The following is a 12893-nucleotide window of genomic DNA, read 5'->3' on the forward strand; positions in this document are numbered from 1 at the left end:
ATGATTGGACCATGAAATGTTAAGATATCAAAATTTTGATCATAGATATTTAGAATGTCCACATTCTGCGAATTTATGGACAATTGATTTTGAAATAATAATATAATTCTTCCATAGTATAAGAGTCATATTTTTTCATGAGTATGAATCTAATATTCTTTTAGAGTATTGATTCATACTTTTATCTAGGAAGCAGCAACAAAATATCTTTTTAGAAGTTTTACAGAACTATTCTTGAATTTAACACATACAAATATTATACTTTACCAAGAATAACTATAAAAAATTATTTTTGAGCATTGTTATTGTGTAAATTTGTGTTTCTTAAGGAGTCAAAAAAAAAAAAATCAAATAAAACATTCCTTTTCAAATATGCTAAAATATTTTTCTGAAATATTGATCTAGATTGTTTCTTCTTCAAGAATAATTATATAATGTTCTTCTAAAATATTGTATCAAAATATTGAAAAAACATATATTTAACAAATAATTATCTGTCACAAATTGATATTGTCAAAATAATATAACCAAATCCAATAACTATACCATTTGTTATGCAATTCAAAGTTACGTGAATGGTAACAGTTTTTTAGCTAGAAAAGAAGAGTTTCTTTGTAATTGTAGTAGTCTAGAATTACTTGACTTTCTTTGATTGAAGGAAACATTATTTTTTCCTACCTAAACTAACTAGAGATTTGTGAGTAGAATGAGGAATAAATTTTACCAACTCGATTGGCTAGACCTTTGCGCTGATAAAGCATTATAAAATAAAGAGAAAAAAATAGAGAAATCAATACACTATGTATTTCATTGAGAACCGAAATCCCATATTCATAGGAAAAAATTAGGATTGCAAGTGATACAATAGTCATGATAATTAGGATTTTAGGAGTATAGTAATCATTCAAAAATAAACATATAATTTACAATCTATAAAATATAATATATTAAAATATCGCATCAAGTGAGAATCATTTTTGGACGATTTTAACCTTATTACAATTCAATTATTTCAATAATACTTTACGTTTTCAAATATGTAATAAATACTATGCTATTAATTCTCAATTATTTAACATTTGCATTAATTTAAACTCAATGATCTTCACTTGATAAATCTTAATTTACGTGAGTCTAGAGTATTGTAGATGAATTTTATTTCTATTCATGCATCTAAGTATTTTAATGGGTGTTTAAACTCATGGATTAACAATTAATTCTTATGTGGCAATTGTAGTTTAAAAAGGTTGCTCATTTGTAATATTTAATCATCACAAAAATTTGAATTATAGAAGTTGAATTTCAAGAATTAAATTTTTTCCTTTTAAATTTCTATTCTAAATTTTATTTTCTTTAATTCGTTTGAGACTCATCAAATTCTCCCAATAAATTGGTATCAAATATTAATTTTTTAACACTTATAAAGTATTTTAAAAAAAACATGCTATACATTTTCAAGTCTGACTGGTATATAAAATATAACATCAAATGAGAATCATTGTCCAAAAAATTTTGACCGTACTATAATTCAATTATTTCAATAATACCTTACTTTTAGTTTTTCAATACGTAATAAATTTCAATAATACCTTACTTTTTGTTTTTCAATACGTAATAAATACTACAAAATTCTTATTATTTTACGAATTTTGTGCTATTAATTTTCAATTAATTAACCTTCACGTTAATCTAGACCCAATAAATCTTAATCTCTATGAATCTAGAGATATTATAGATGAATTAATTTCTATTCATGTATTTAGAAATTTCAATGGGTGTTTAAATTCATTTATCAGAAATTAATTCTTATATGAGAAATATAGTATAAAAAGTTTGCTCATTTGTAGTATTTCATCATCATAAAATTTGAATCATAGAAGTTGAGTTTTGCGAGTATAATTTTTGTCTCTTAAATTTTTATCCTAATTTTTTTTTTTGGTTAGTTTTAGACGCTCAAATCCTCACAACAAACTAGTATCAAATATCACTTTGTAGTACTTATAATATATTTTAGAATAACGTGTAATGTACATTCAACTTTAACTAGTTTATATATATATATATTAGAGAGAGAGAGAGAGAGAGAGAGAGAGTTAAAGCATCATTACAAAAAAAAAATGATATGGACGTAACAATTCAAAAATCTGACCAACTTTATACTTTCACACCAAAATTGAAAGACCAATATAATATATATATATATATATATAGAAAAACACCATAAAACTACATCGTCAATAAATTTTCAGATGGTTGAATTTGGAGATAATGAATTGAGGTTAACTGAAAAAACACAAAAAATAAAATAAAAGTTGAATGTCCACATAACAAATAAAAAGAAAACGACAGAGGGGGGAAGGGGGGGCGAGAGATTTCCTAAAAAAAGAGAAAAATAAAATGAAAACTCATGAATGTACTATTTATTTTTATTTTTTATTTTTTTTACACTGAAGAACATAAGTCTTTTTGGGAAATAATTCTTTGTTATATAAATGTAAGTATTATTTTGGGCCCTCATCAATGCAAGCCCTTGGACAATAGTTTACCCTGCTTGAAGTCGGCGCTGGCACTATTTGTGCTCAATATTGCTATTGAATTATAGTTTAAGTTTGAGCATTTTATATTTAAGGATTTGATATTTCTACAGTTGAAAATAAACACGAGAATTTTGAATGTTTTAGTTTTTGAAGCACAATAATTGTCTCAATTGTGTGGACAATAAAATCTCTATAGAATATTAATAGTGGGATCTAATAAAATTATACCTAATTTATTAAATGATTGATATATGATGTGAAGCAATTTCTAATAAACCCTTCTAAACGTGAACGATGCGAACACCTATTTAATTATCCTACTAAAAACAATAAAATCATGGACTAGCCTACTAACAAAGTGAATGCTTTGACGAATGTGCCTAGAGAAAATGATCATGATTTATATGTATGTGATAATTGTATTTTACAAAATCTTTTTTTCCAAAAGGAAGATTTTTAAGCATCAGTCTTTAAAAAATTAGAGATGCTGTTGAGTCTCCGTTGAGTACAAAAAAAACAAATTTATATGCATATTTTAAAATTATAAAATGAAAACAAAAAAGAATTTGTCAAATAAAATTCATTAAAATGTATTATAAAATGTTACAAATTTAATCCATTATTATTTTTATTTTTATTGGCCCCCAATGAATTTTGAATAAAACTATTATTTTATTCAATAAAGAAGATTATTAATTTTTTATAAATTGGCCATAGTCGAGATCGATGAATTTCGTTATTTAAGCTAGATTTTTTATTTATCAAAACTTGTTTATAAAAATTTATTGTGCACTAATTTTTTGAGCTACAATATGTTTTTAATTTACGCCATATTATTTCCCCGTTTTCAAAGTTTTCTAACAATTAAGTCATCTTGTATGAACACTGACTGTTTTTCCGACATTACTGAATAAATGTCAGTAGTTGAGATGATAAATTGGACCAAAATGGAGGATGATTTTCTTACTAATTGTATGTCACTCTACATCGAATGTCTTCTTCTTCTTCTTTTATTTTTTTAATTATTTTTTTATTTTTGCAAATCGAGAATTGATAATTGATTGAGCCCAGGATAGTTCTTGGTCCTAAACCAGAATTGTAGGTATCCGAATAGAATCGATTTTTTAATATATTTTTTTATTTAAATTTATAGGTTGTATAAAGAAAAGCAAAATCCAAAACCCTAATTTAGATTGTAATTACCCTAAAACTCTAGACTTTATGTATAAGAAATCAAGATTTGAAATCAAGATTGACTCCTTTTTTTTTTTTTTTTTTTTTTTGCCTCCAAAGCGGATTAGAATCTATAAATTTTTAGGTCTAAGGGAGGTTTCTCCCGTTTTGAATGACTTTTGATATATGTAGAGTGTCAAAAGATTGTATATCAAATGTTGTGGGGGGGGGAAGAGATTTCCTAAAAAAGGAGAAAAATAAAATGAAAACTCATGAATGTACTATTTATTTTTTATTTTTATTTTTTTTACACTGAAGAACATAAGTCTTTTTGGGAAATAATTCTTTGTTATATAAATGTAAGTATTATTTTGGGCCCTCATCAATGCAAGCCCTTGGACAATAGTTTACCCTGCTTGAAGTCGGCGTTGGCACTATTTGTGCTCAATATTGCTATTGAAGTATAGTTTAAGTTTGAGCATTTTATATTTAAGGATTTGATATTTCTACAGTTGAAAATAAACACGAGAATTTCGAATGTTTTAGTTTTTGAAGCACAATAATTGTCTCAATTGTGTGGACAATAAAATCTCTATAGAATATTAATAGTGGGATCTAATAAAATTATACCTAATTTATTAAATGAATGATATATGATGTGAAGCAATTTCTAATAAACCCTTCTAAACGTGAAGGATACGAACACCTATTTAATTATCCTACTAAAAACAATAAAATCATGGACTAGCCTACTAACAAAGTGAATGCTTTGACGAATGTGCCTAGAGAAAATGATCATGATTCATATGTTTATGATAATTGTATTTTACAAAATATTTTTTTCCAAAAGGAAGCCTTTTAAGCATCAGTCTTTAAAAAAATTAGAGATGCTGTTGAGTCTGCATTGAGCACAAAAAAAATTAACTTTATATTCATATTTTAAAATTATAAAATGAAAAAAAAAAGAATTTGTCAAATAAAATTCATTAAAATGTATTATAAAATGTTACAAATTTAATCCATTATTATTTTTATTTTTATTTTTATTGGCCCCTAAAGAATTTTGAATAAAACTAATATTTTATTCAATAAAGAAGATTATTAATTTAGTAAATTGGCCATAGTCGAGATCGATGAATTTCGTTATTTAAGCTAGATTTTTTTTATTTATCAAACACTTGTTTATAAAAATTTATTGTGCACTAATTTTTTGAGCTACAATATGTTTTTAATTTACGCCATATTATTTCCCCGTTTTCAAAGTTTTCTAACAATTAAGTCATCTTGTATTAACACTGACTGTTTTTGTGACATTACTGAATAAATGTCAGTAGTTGAGATGATAAATTGGACCAAAATGGAGGATGATTTTCTTACTAATTGTATGTCACTCTACATCGAATGTCTTCCTCTTCTTCTTTTATTTTTTTAATTATTTTTTTATTTTTGTAAATCGAGAATTGATAATTGATTGAGCCCAGGATAATTCTTGGTCCTAAACCAGAATTGTAGGTATCCGAATAGAATCGATTTTTTAATATATATTTTTATTTAAATTTATAGGTTGTATAAAGAAACGCAAAATCCAAAACCCTAATTTAGATAGTAATTACCCTAAAACTCTAGACTTAATGTATAAGAAATCAAGATTTGAAATCAAGATTGACTCCTTTTTTTTTTTTTTTGGCCTCTCACCTCACATCATATTGCTGCATTTCAGAAGTTAGTAGGTGTTATTCTTTGCAATTTAAACTTTTTATGTATCGAAAAAATTTAAATTAGGTTGTAGTGTAAGTTGATGAATCAAAACGTTCATCCTTTGCAATTCAAGTTTTTTTACTTTCTAGTATTGTTTACAAACTTAAGTGATTTTTCAAATTTATTTATTTATTTATAATATATGAAATTGAACTTGATATATTTATAGTTTGGGCTGTCGTGTACCTTTTGGGATATCTTGAGTTCGTGATTCTCGTTTGAAATAAATTTTTCCTTTTTTATTCAAATATAGTGAATTCAATATGTAGATTGCAATTTTTTGATATAATACAGTTACGTATCTAATTAGTATTTCTTATATTAAGAGTAGAAGAATTTAAGCAATATTCATAATTAAATTAAATGCTCTAACATGCCTTGCTTATTAATCGAATAAGATTTATTATAAAAATAATATTCTTGTATAAGTATAAATACTTTAAATAATTTTCTAAAGAGACAAGCAGCTATTTGGCTCAACTGAGCCGGAAGACTTCCCAATGGCGTTAATGCATGACGAATGAGCCCGCTCATTTTTATAGGTCAGCTTAACATCTTCCAAGGTAATATCACTGCATGGATTTCCTTTGATGCAGTCAAATTTTACTGCAGTTTCTGTTGCCGAACTCCCATGTATGTCTTGATATGTTACATCACTAATCTTCACGCCTGAAACCTGAAAAAATTAAGACCGCTATGCATAATTAATTTACAATTGAATGGTATATATTAATTTTATTTTTTTTAATAATGAGTTCCCATGTCTTAATTACCTGACTGGGGCAATTATGGTCGTCGGGACAGTAATTTTGATCAATAATTATGGGGTTTTCAACATTAACCATGACTAAATGCTGGAAAAGAATATTTTTAACGAATCCATTGCTTGGCCTGGCCCATGTCTTCACCCTCGCCCCATTTTGAGTTCCTGTAAATGTTGCTGATTTAACTGTCACATTTTCCACTCCAGGTTCTTGCAAATGCCAGCCTAGACTCCCAATGCTGCAGAAAAGGAGCACAAATTAGTTATCTCAGCCAAATAAATTGTTGGGATACATTATGTTATACTTCCTCTGCTCCAAAAAATAGAATTGCTTTCCTTTTTTGTCTATCCCAAAATAAAGGTCACTTTCCTTGTTGAGATTATAATTAATTTCTTAGTTTTCTAATAAAATCCTATTTGAAGTGTCTTGTTATCAACAAATATGAATTATTCTTATTTAAGCCATTATGTAATGTAGAGAAAAATTACGTTAGAATGTACAACATGACAAAAAGTAAAATCCACTTTCTTCTTTATTAACTTACCGTTGCTCCGGTTGGACAACTCTTGCCGGAATTTTTGCAAGCCCACAAATTAGCCCCTTGGGCATCTAGGGTTCCACCAATAACAGAAACTCCGGTCACACTTTCGAACTTGATCCAGTTACCAGAATTTCCAATAACATTGAAATCAGATGGAGCTACTAGTGTCCCATCAATTTGAATCGTTATAGCAGTGTTTTTGCATGACTTGCCGGCAAAAATTGTAGCTCCAAGCAAGTATCTTCCCGGTGGCACGAAAATGGTGGCTGGCTGTGTAGAAGCACATGCTGAGGTCCATGCACTCAAGAATGCCTTGCTACAATCAGTTTTTCCATCAGATTTTGCTCCAAAACTTTGGAGATTGTAATTAGCATTGGTTGCAATTGATGAGTAGTGGAAGAAGGTCAAGAGGAAATATTGGAAAGCAAGAATAAAACTTAAAGCTCCAGCCATTTTTTTTTTTTTTTGTATGTTTGTGGTATAGAGAGAGAGGGGATAAGGAGATGAAGCAGTTATAAGAGGTATTTATAGGCTATAAGTTGAGTGCAATTTAGATAATGATGTTCAATTTGGTCACTATCACACCGTGAAGAATAATTGTTTGGACAAATAAGAATTTCAAGTTATTTAATGCAATAAGAAAAAATGTATAACCAGAAAGGAAACTTGTTTTTTGAGAACTAAATAGGCATAGAATAAAAAACATGTTAGTTAAATTGTGGCTGAAGAAACAAAATACAGGCAACATTAATTGTTGGATGTTTGTTTGGACAAATAAGAAATTCCTCTTATTTAGTTAGTGCAATATTAATTTATTGATCAAATCTAATCAAAAGAAAAACTTTGACAATGGGAAAATAAATATGGCCTAGATCAAACACATAATAGAAAATTTGTGTCTCAAAAAATAATATATAGTTAGATGAATATATATATATATATATATATATAGAGAGAGAGAGAGTAAATATTCGTAGGCTAGTCCATCATCATTTAACTAGGATAATTAAATAGGTGCTCATATCCCTTTCACGTTTAACATTGATTAAAAATTACTTCACGAAATATATAAACAAATTAATAAATTAACTAGAATTTTATTGATCAAATCTAATAAAAAGAAAAACTTTGACAATGTGGAAATAAATATGGCTTAGATTAAACACATAATAGAAAATTTGCATCTCAAAAAATAATATATAGTTCGATCAATATAAATGAATATATATATAAGAGCACCGGTGCTTTGCTTATATTAAGTACCAGTGACGCTCTAAAAACTAAAATATTTAATGGTAGGTCCCATATATTTAATGATTTATCAATTGAATGATTTGTCATGCCATCGATGCTTATATATAAATATATAGAGAGAGAGAGAGTAATTGTTAGTAGGCTAGTCCATCATCATTTAACCAGGATAATTAAATAGGTGTTTATATCCCTATCATGTTTAACATTGATTAAAAATTACTTCACGAAATATATAAACAAATTAATAGATTAACTAGAATTTTATTCAATCCCAATATTATCATTTTATGGAGATTTTATTGTACACACAGAGCCACAATGGTTGACGCTCTAAAAACTAAAATATTCAAAATTCTCGTGTCTATTTTAAACTGAATACACAACAGATCCTTAAATATAAAATCCCCAAACTTAAAACTATAATTTGACAGCAATATTGACCAGGTGTGGGATGACGTAAAGTCGGTCACAAAAGGGATACACACTATTGATTGCATCAAATTTTAGTTTATCACAACAACAACAACAACAACAACAACAACAATAATAATAATAATAATAATAATAATAATAATAATAATAATAATAATAAATAAATAAATAAATAAATTTAATTTCTGAAACTCTACTTTTATATATCTCTCTCTAATTCAGTACTAAATTCTAAAGAAAATTTTATGGACATTAAGTACACATTTATGAAAGCGTACTTCATATTTGAATTAGAATGAGATGTCACAACTCACAACAAAATTTAAAGGTTGACTTAGTTAATATTATATAGAGGTTTCTGTAGTAACACGTCATAATAAATAAATATGTAAAAAGAAAAATTTTGACTTAAATCCTCTTGCCATTATTTGTTGTGTATATATTTAACTTTTGAATGAAGAATGAATTTCATCACTACACAAAACACTTATTGAATACAAATTTTTAATGGAAAAAAGATATTGTTCACGTTGCTATTTGCATCATCGTCAGAATTGTTAAGTATGATGACAAGTTTCAAACAATTCGTAGATTTGACTCCTTCCATGAAATTAAACCAATATCCATTTGGTCAAACATACTAGTTACAACTCAAATTTCTTGCTTATCAATTTAGTCCAGAGTTCAAAAATAAATTAAACTGACCAAAATAATGAATATTATATTTTTGAACTAAGTGTTTTTTCCTCCGTAAAGTGGGACATACTTTTAATAGTTTTTTTTATCGAGACATCTACTTTAATAATAACACCGAAGTTCTATGTTATGTTCTTATTTACATAGTTTCAAAATAGTCTAATTTTATTCTTTAAATGGAAAGAAGTACCTCCTAACTTTTCATTTTTATCTCGATTCAAGTTCTGAGGTAGGGCGTTCTTTCCTTATAGTCCAAATTATCATCTATAGGTGTAGTAGGAGATGTGTCAAATCCTGCCACCACGTTGATTTTTAATTGAGGCAATATTATCCAGAACGAGCTTTGGTGCTGCTTTAACTAACACATTATAATTAGAGTCCTTAATAAACCCTTCTTAAATTACATCAAAATTACCTAGTTAAATAGATTTATGTAACATATAGGATACGAGAAATGGGTAATGCTACACGTATACCAGGATATCCATAACGATATTCATCCCTCTCACATGGAGGGGACCCACTTCCAATAAAATATAATTTATTCAAAGTAGGTCCCTCTCCATATGAGGGGATGGATACCACATTATATACAAATAGTATTTCCCACTAGAAATATATAGGAATGGATAGCCAACGAACAAATAATGAATAGAAATAAAATTTCATTGGGTGTGTTTGATTACATTTATTTTCCATGGAAAATATCAGTTTTTCACCCAAATTTCTACTTAAAGTGTTTGATTGATATTTTTTTTCCATGGAAAATATTTTCCAACTTTTGAAAATATGCCTAATTTTCTTTGTTTTTAAGGAAAACATTTTCTTTGGGTGGAGGTGGTTTTTATTTTCCACAAAAGATGAAAAACATTTTTTTTCTAGATGATATTTTCCATATCAATCAAAAACACTCTAATTGATCCTTTCTGCTAATAGTAAAGTTGAAGATTAATTTACGGCGAGAATGTTGCCTAATTTACTCATTTCTCATTTGAATTTCAAATATTGTCTTTTGTTATTTTCAACCGATTTTGTTATCCGTTTCATCAATAGTTGGATTTTCACTTTATGAGATCCATGATTTTCAATTCTAAATAAAAAAATCAATACAATGAAACATATATAGGGTACGAGAAATATATAGGAACGGATAGCCAACGAACTAATAATGAATAGAAATAAAATTAAGGTGTTAATTCATTAATTGATCCACATGCCATTCTTTCCGCTAATAGTAAAGTTGAAGATTAATTTCCGGCGAGAATGTTGCCTAAATTGCTCATTTCTCATTTGAGTTACAAACACTGTCTTTTTTAATTTCAACCCTTTTTGTTATCCGTTTCATCAATGGTTGAAATTTCAAATTTCACTTTATGAGATCCATGATCTTCAATTCTAAATAAAAAACCAATACAATGAAACAATAGATTAATTTGTTATTCTTCAAAAGTTTAGTGTGAAGTACACGAACTTTTTCCTTTAAAACAATTACCGATTTATGACCATAAACACATATTAGCCCCTATTTGAGCTCCATTAAAACGACTTTTTTTCTTTGGAATAGTGAATTTTTGAAGAATGCATAGATAAAAGAAAAATGTTTTAGATTTACATGTAACATTATTTTGTAGGAAAATATGTGGTTGAAAATGAGTTTTACTAAAATGTATTTTTTGAAAGATATTGAAGCCCGAACGTGGCTTATTAACTTTCTTTCGCCTGAACAGCGAAAGAAAGGAATTCAAGCAAAAATCTTAAGAACAAACAATTTGGAATCCACTAAACAATAAAGAAAATAAACTCACGAATTTATTAATGAAAAGATGATAAAAAAAAACGAGCTAAGCCCTTATTTATAAGGGTTTACATGGAAATGTAGTTTAGAACAACTAAAAGTAATGAAAAAGAATGTTAATCAAACTAGAATTGTAAAAAAAATAAAATAAACAAATTGACAAAAATAGCGCTAAATCTTTAAAAATCAGTATTCGAGGCCTAAACGAACTCGAACGGCCGAAATTCAATGTACATCACAGCATAGCGGTAAGTATTGTTCCCCTCGTCGTTCTCCTTCCAAAATGGTCTTATGGGACCAATCTGGAATCAAGATGATTTATTTCTACTAGTACTCTTTTTCCAATATATCCCTTATATCCTACATTAAAGCCTCTTAGGATTCATAGCAGAAGATATATTTTTTCTTGGGTGGTTTTAATAGAAAAAAATTTAGTTTTTTCTAAGTGTGATTCCATTTCCGGCAGTCATTGGCAAATGGTAGACCCTGTAATTAGTATAGTTTATGTAGAGGTCAAAATAATCCCATGCATTGCTCAGGAAAAATGATAAGAGTTCACAGAAAAAAGGAAATAAGTCCCCTCAAATAAAGGAATGCGCATTGGATAAATATGTGTATAATCAACTTCATAGTTTCTGGTCATTGGACATAACTTTCGTACGAAAGTATAAATCTTAAAATTGTTCTAAGATATATATGATGTATAGATTATCTGCTCCTACTAAGTCCTATCTTCAAAAACCTTACGTAAAAAGGGATAAAATTTGGTAAATCTTTACACTTTTTCCTTGCATAGTGAAGATCATTTTATCTAGCTATATAATCCTTCTGTGCAAAATGTCTTACTAATATTTAATTTATTATTTAGGAGGGTGTTTAATGGAGCCCGGTTTGGTTCCCATTATTTATTCATTAAAATGAAAAATGTGACCGTTATCCATCACTTCAAGCCACAATATTTGATTTTCTATCTCTTGTGTGGGGGCCCGTAACGGCTATATTTTTCATTCTCATTTTTACATTAACGTGTACCAAATGGGCCTAAAATTAGTTTTTTTAGTAGATTGTGATAGAAGTTTTTGAAATGTGTGGTTAAAAAAGTTGTGTGACCCATAAAAGATGTGGTTAATATTGATTGTTTGACTTTGACTTAGATTAAAATCAGATTTTAATCCATACCAAACGAACTGTAAGTTTTTCGTTCAGTTGGGTTAATTTGAATTCCCTCATTATATACAGAAAATTCAAGGTTAGTGTTGAAATTATAGTGTGTAAAATAAATTTGCCTAACTATTACAATGTATAAGATCCTATTTATATAATTATAAATAACTCTATACAAAATAATTAGTTGATAATCACGCAAATTATAAAGAAAAATAATTCCACGTGATTGGAAAAGTAATATGGTGAATAATCTTTCTAGATTTTCAACATCTCTCTTCAAACTCAATATGATGTTGTAGAAATCAAATTGAGTTTGAAAATTAAATTGATCCAAACATATCATCGTTTTCAAGGCTCAAACAATCAAAGGTGTAGCCACAAGTTTAGTTTAATGGGGACATAACTTAAATATGCAAGTTTGGAAACACGACAATAACTGATATTATTAAATAGTTTGAACAGTTATCATACTTCGAAAACACTTCAAAATGACCTCTTTATTTCCATTTGTATGTTTGCTCTTCACATTTGATCTCGAATGCTAACAATATTTCTATATTAATTACTCGATTTGTTTACGTTGTTATTATTTAGGTAGGACATTGATACTCTCCGTTAGAATACCATTCCATAGTTGTTGCATATCAGGTCCAACGACCAAAAATGAAGAAAAATACTTGAATAAAATTTACTAATTAAAAACATAGAAGATGCAATAAAATTCTTGAAATACTTCATCGAAACACTTAAAAAGAAGAAATAACTCAACTTCAAAA

General features: G+C 27.7%; 1 protein-coding gene across 1 annotated transcript; it reads right to left on the minus strand.

Annotated features, from left to right (window-relative positions):
- Positions 1-5873: 5873 nt before the first annotated feature.
- Positions 5874-7260, minus strand: LOC111395349 (polygalacturonase-like). Its single transcript, XM_023021327.1, has 4 exons — positions 6777-7260; positions 6525-6541; positions 6242-6470; positions 5874-6144 (listed from the first exon to the last, which is right to left on the minus strand). Exons 1-4 carry the CDS (start codon positions 7224-7226, stop codon positions 5920-5922), a joined length of 921 nt encoding a protein of 306 aa, XP_022877095.1. The 5' UTR covers positions 7227-7260; the 3' UTR covers positions 5874-5919.
- Between the last annotated feature and the right edge of the window lie 5633 nt (positions 7261-12893).

This window comes from Olea europaea, chromosome 6 (genome assembly GCF_002742605.1).
Source record: "Olea europaea var. sylvestris chromosome 6, O_europaea_v1, whole genome shotgun sequence".
In the NCBI taxonomy this organism is placed as follows: domain Eukaryota; kingdom Viridiplantae; phylum Streptophyta; class Magnoliopsida; order Lamiales; family Oleaceae; genus Olea; species Olea europaea.

What these genes read in the sequence shown, in the direction of transcription:
- LOC111395349 (XM_023021327.1), bottom strand. Translation starts at nt 7,226, where the DNA reads ATGGCTGGAGCTTTAAGTTTTATTCTTGCTTTCCAATATTTCCTCTTG. An exon ending in ACCATAATTGCCCCAGTCAG is followed by an intron (nt 6,145 to 6,241) that starts GTAATTAAGACA and finishes TAATTTTTTCAG; the next exon opens with GTTTCAGGCGTGAAGATTAG.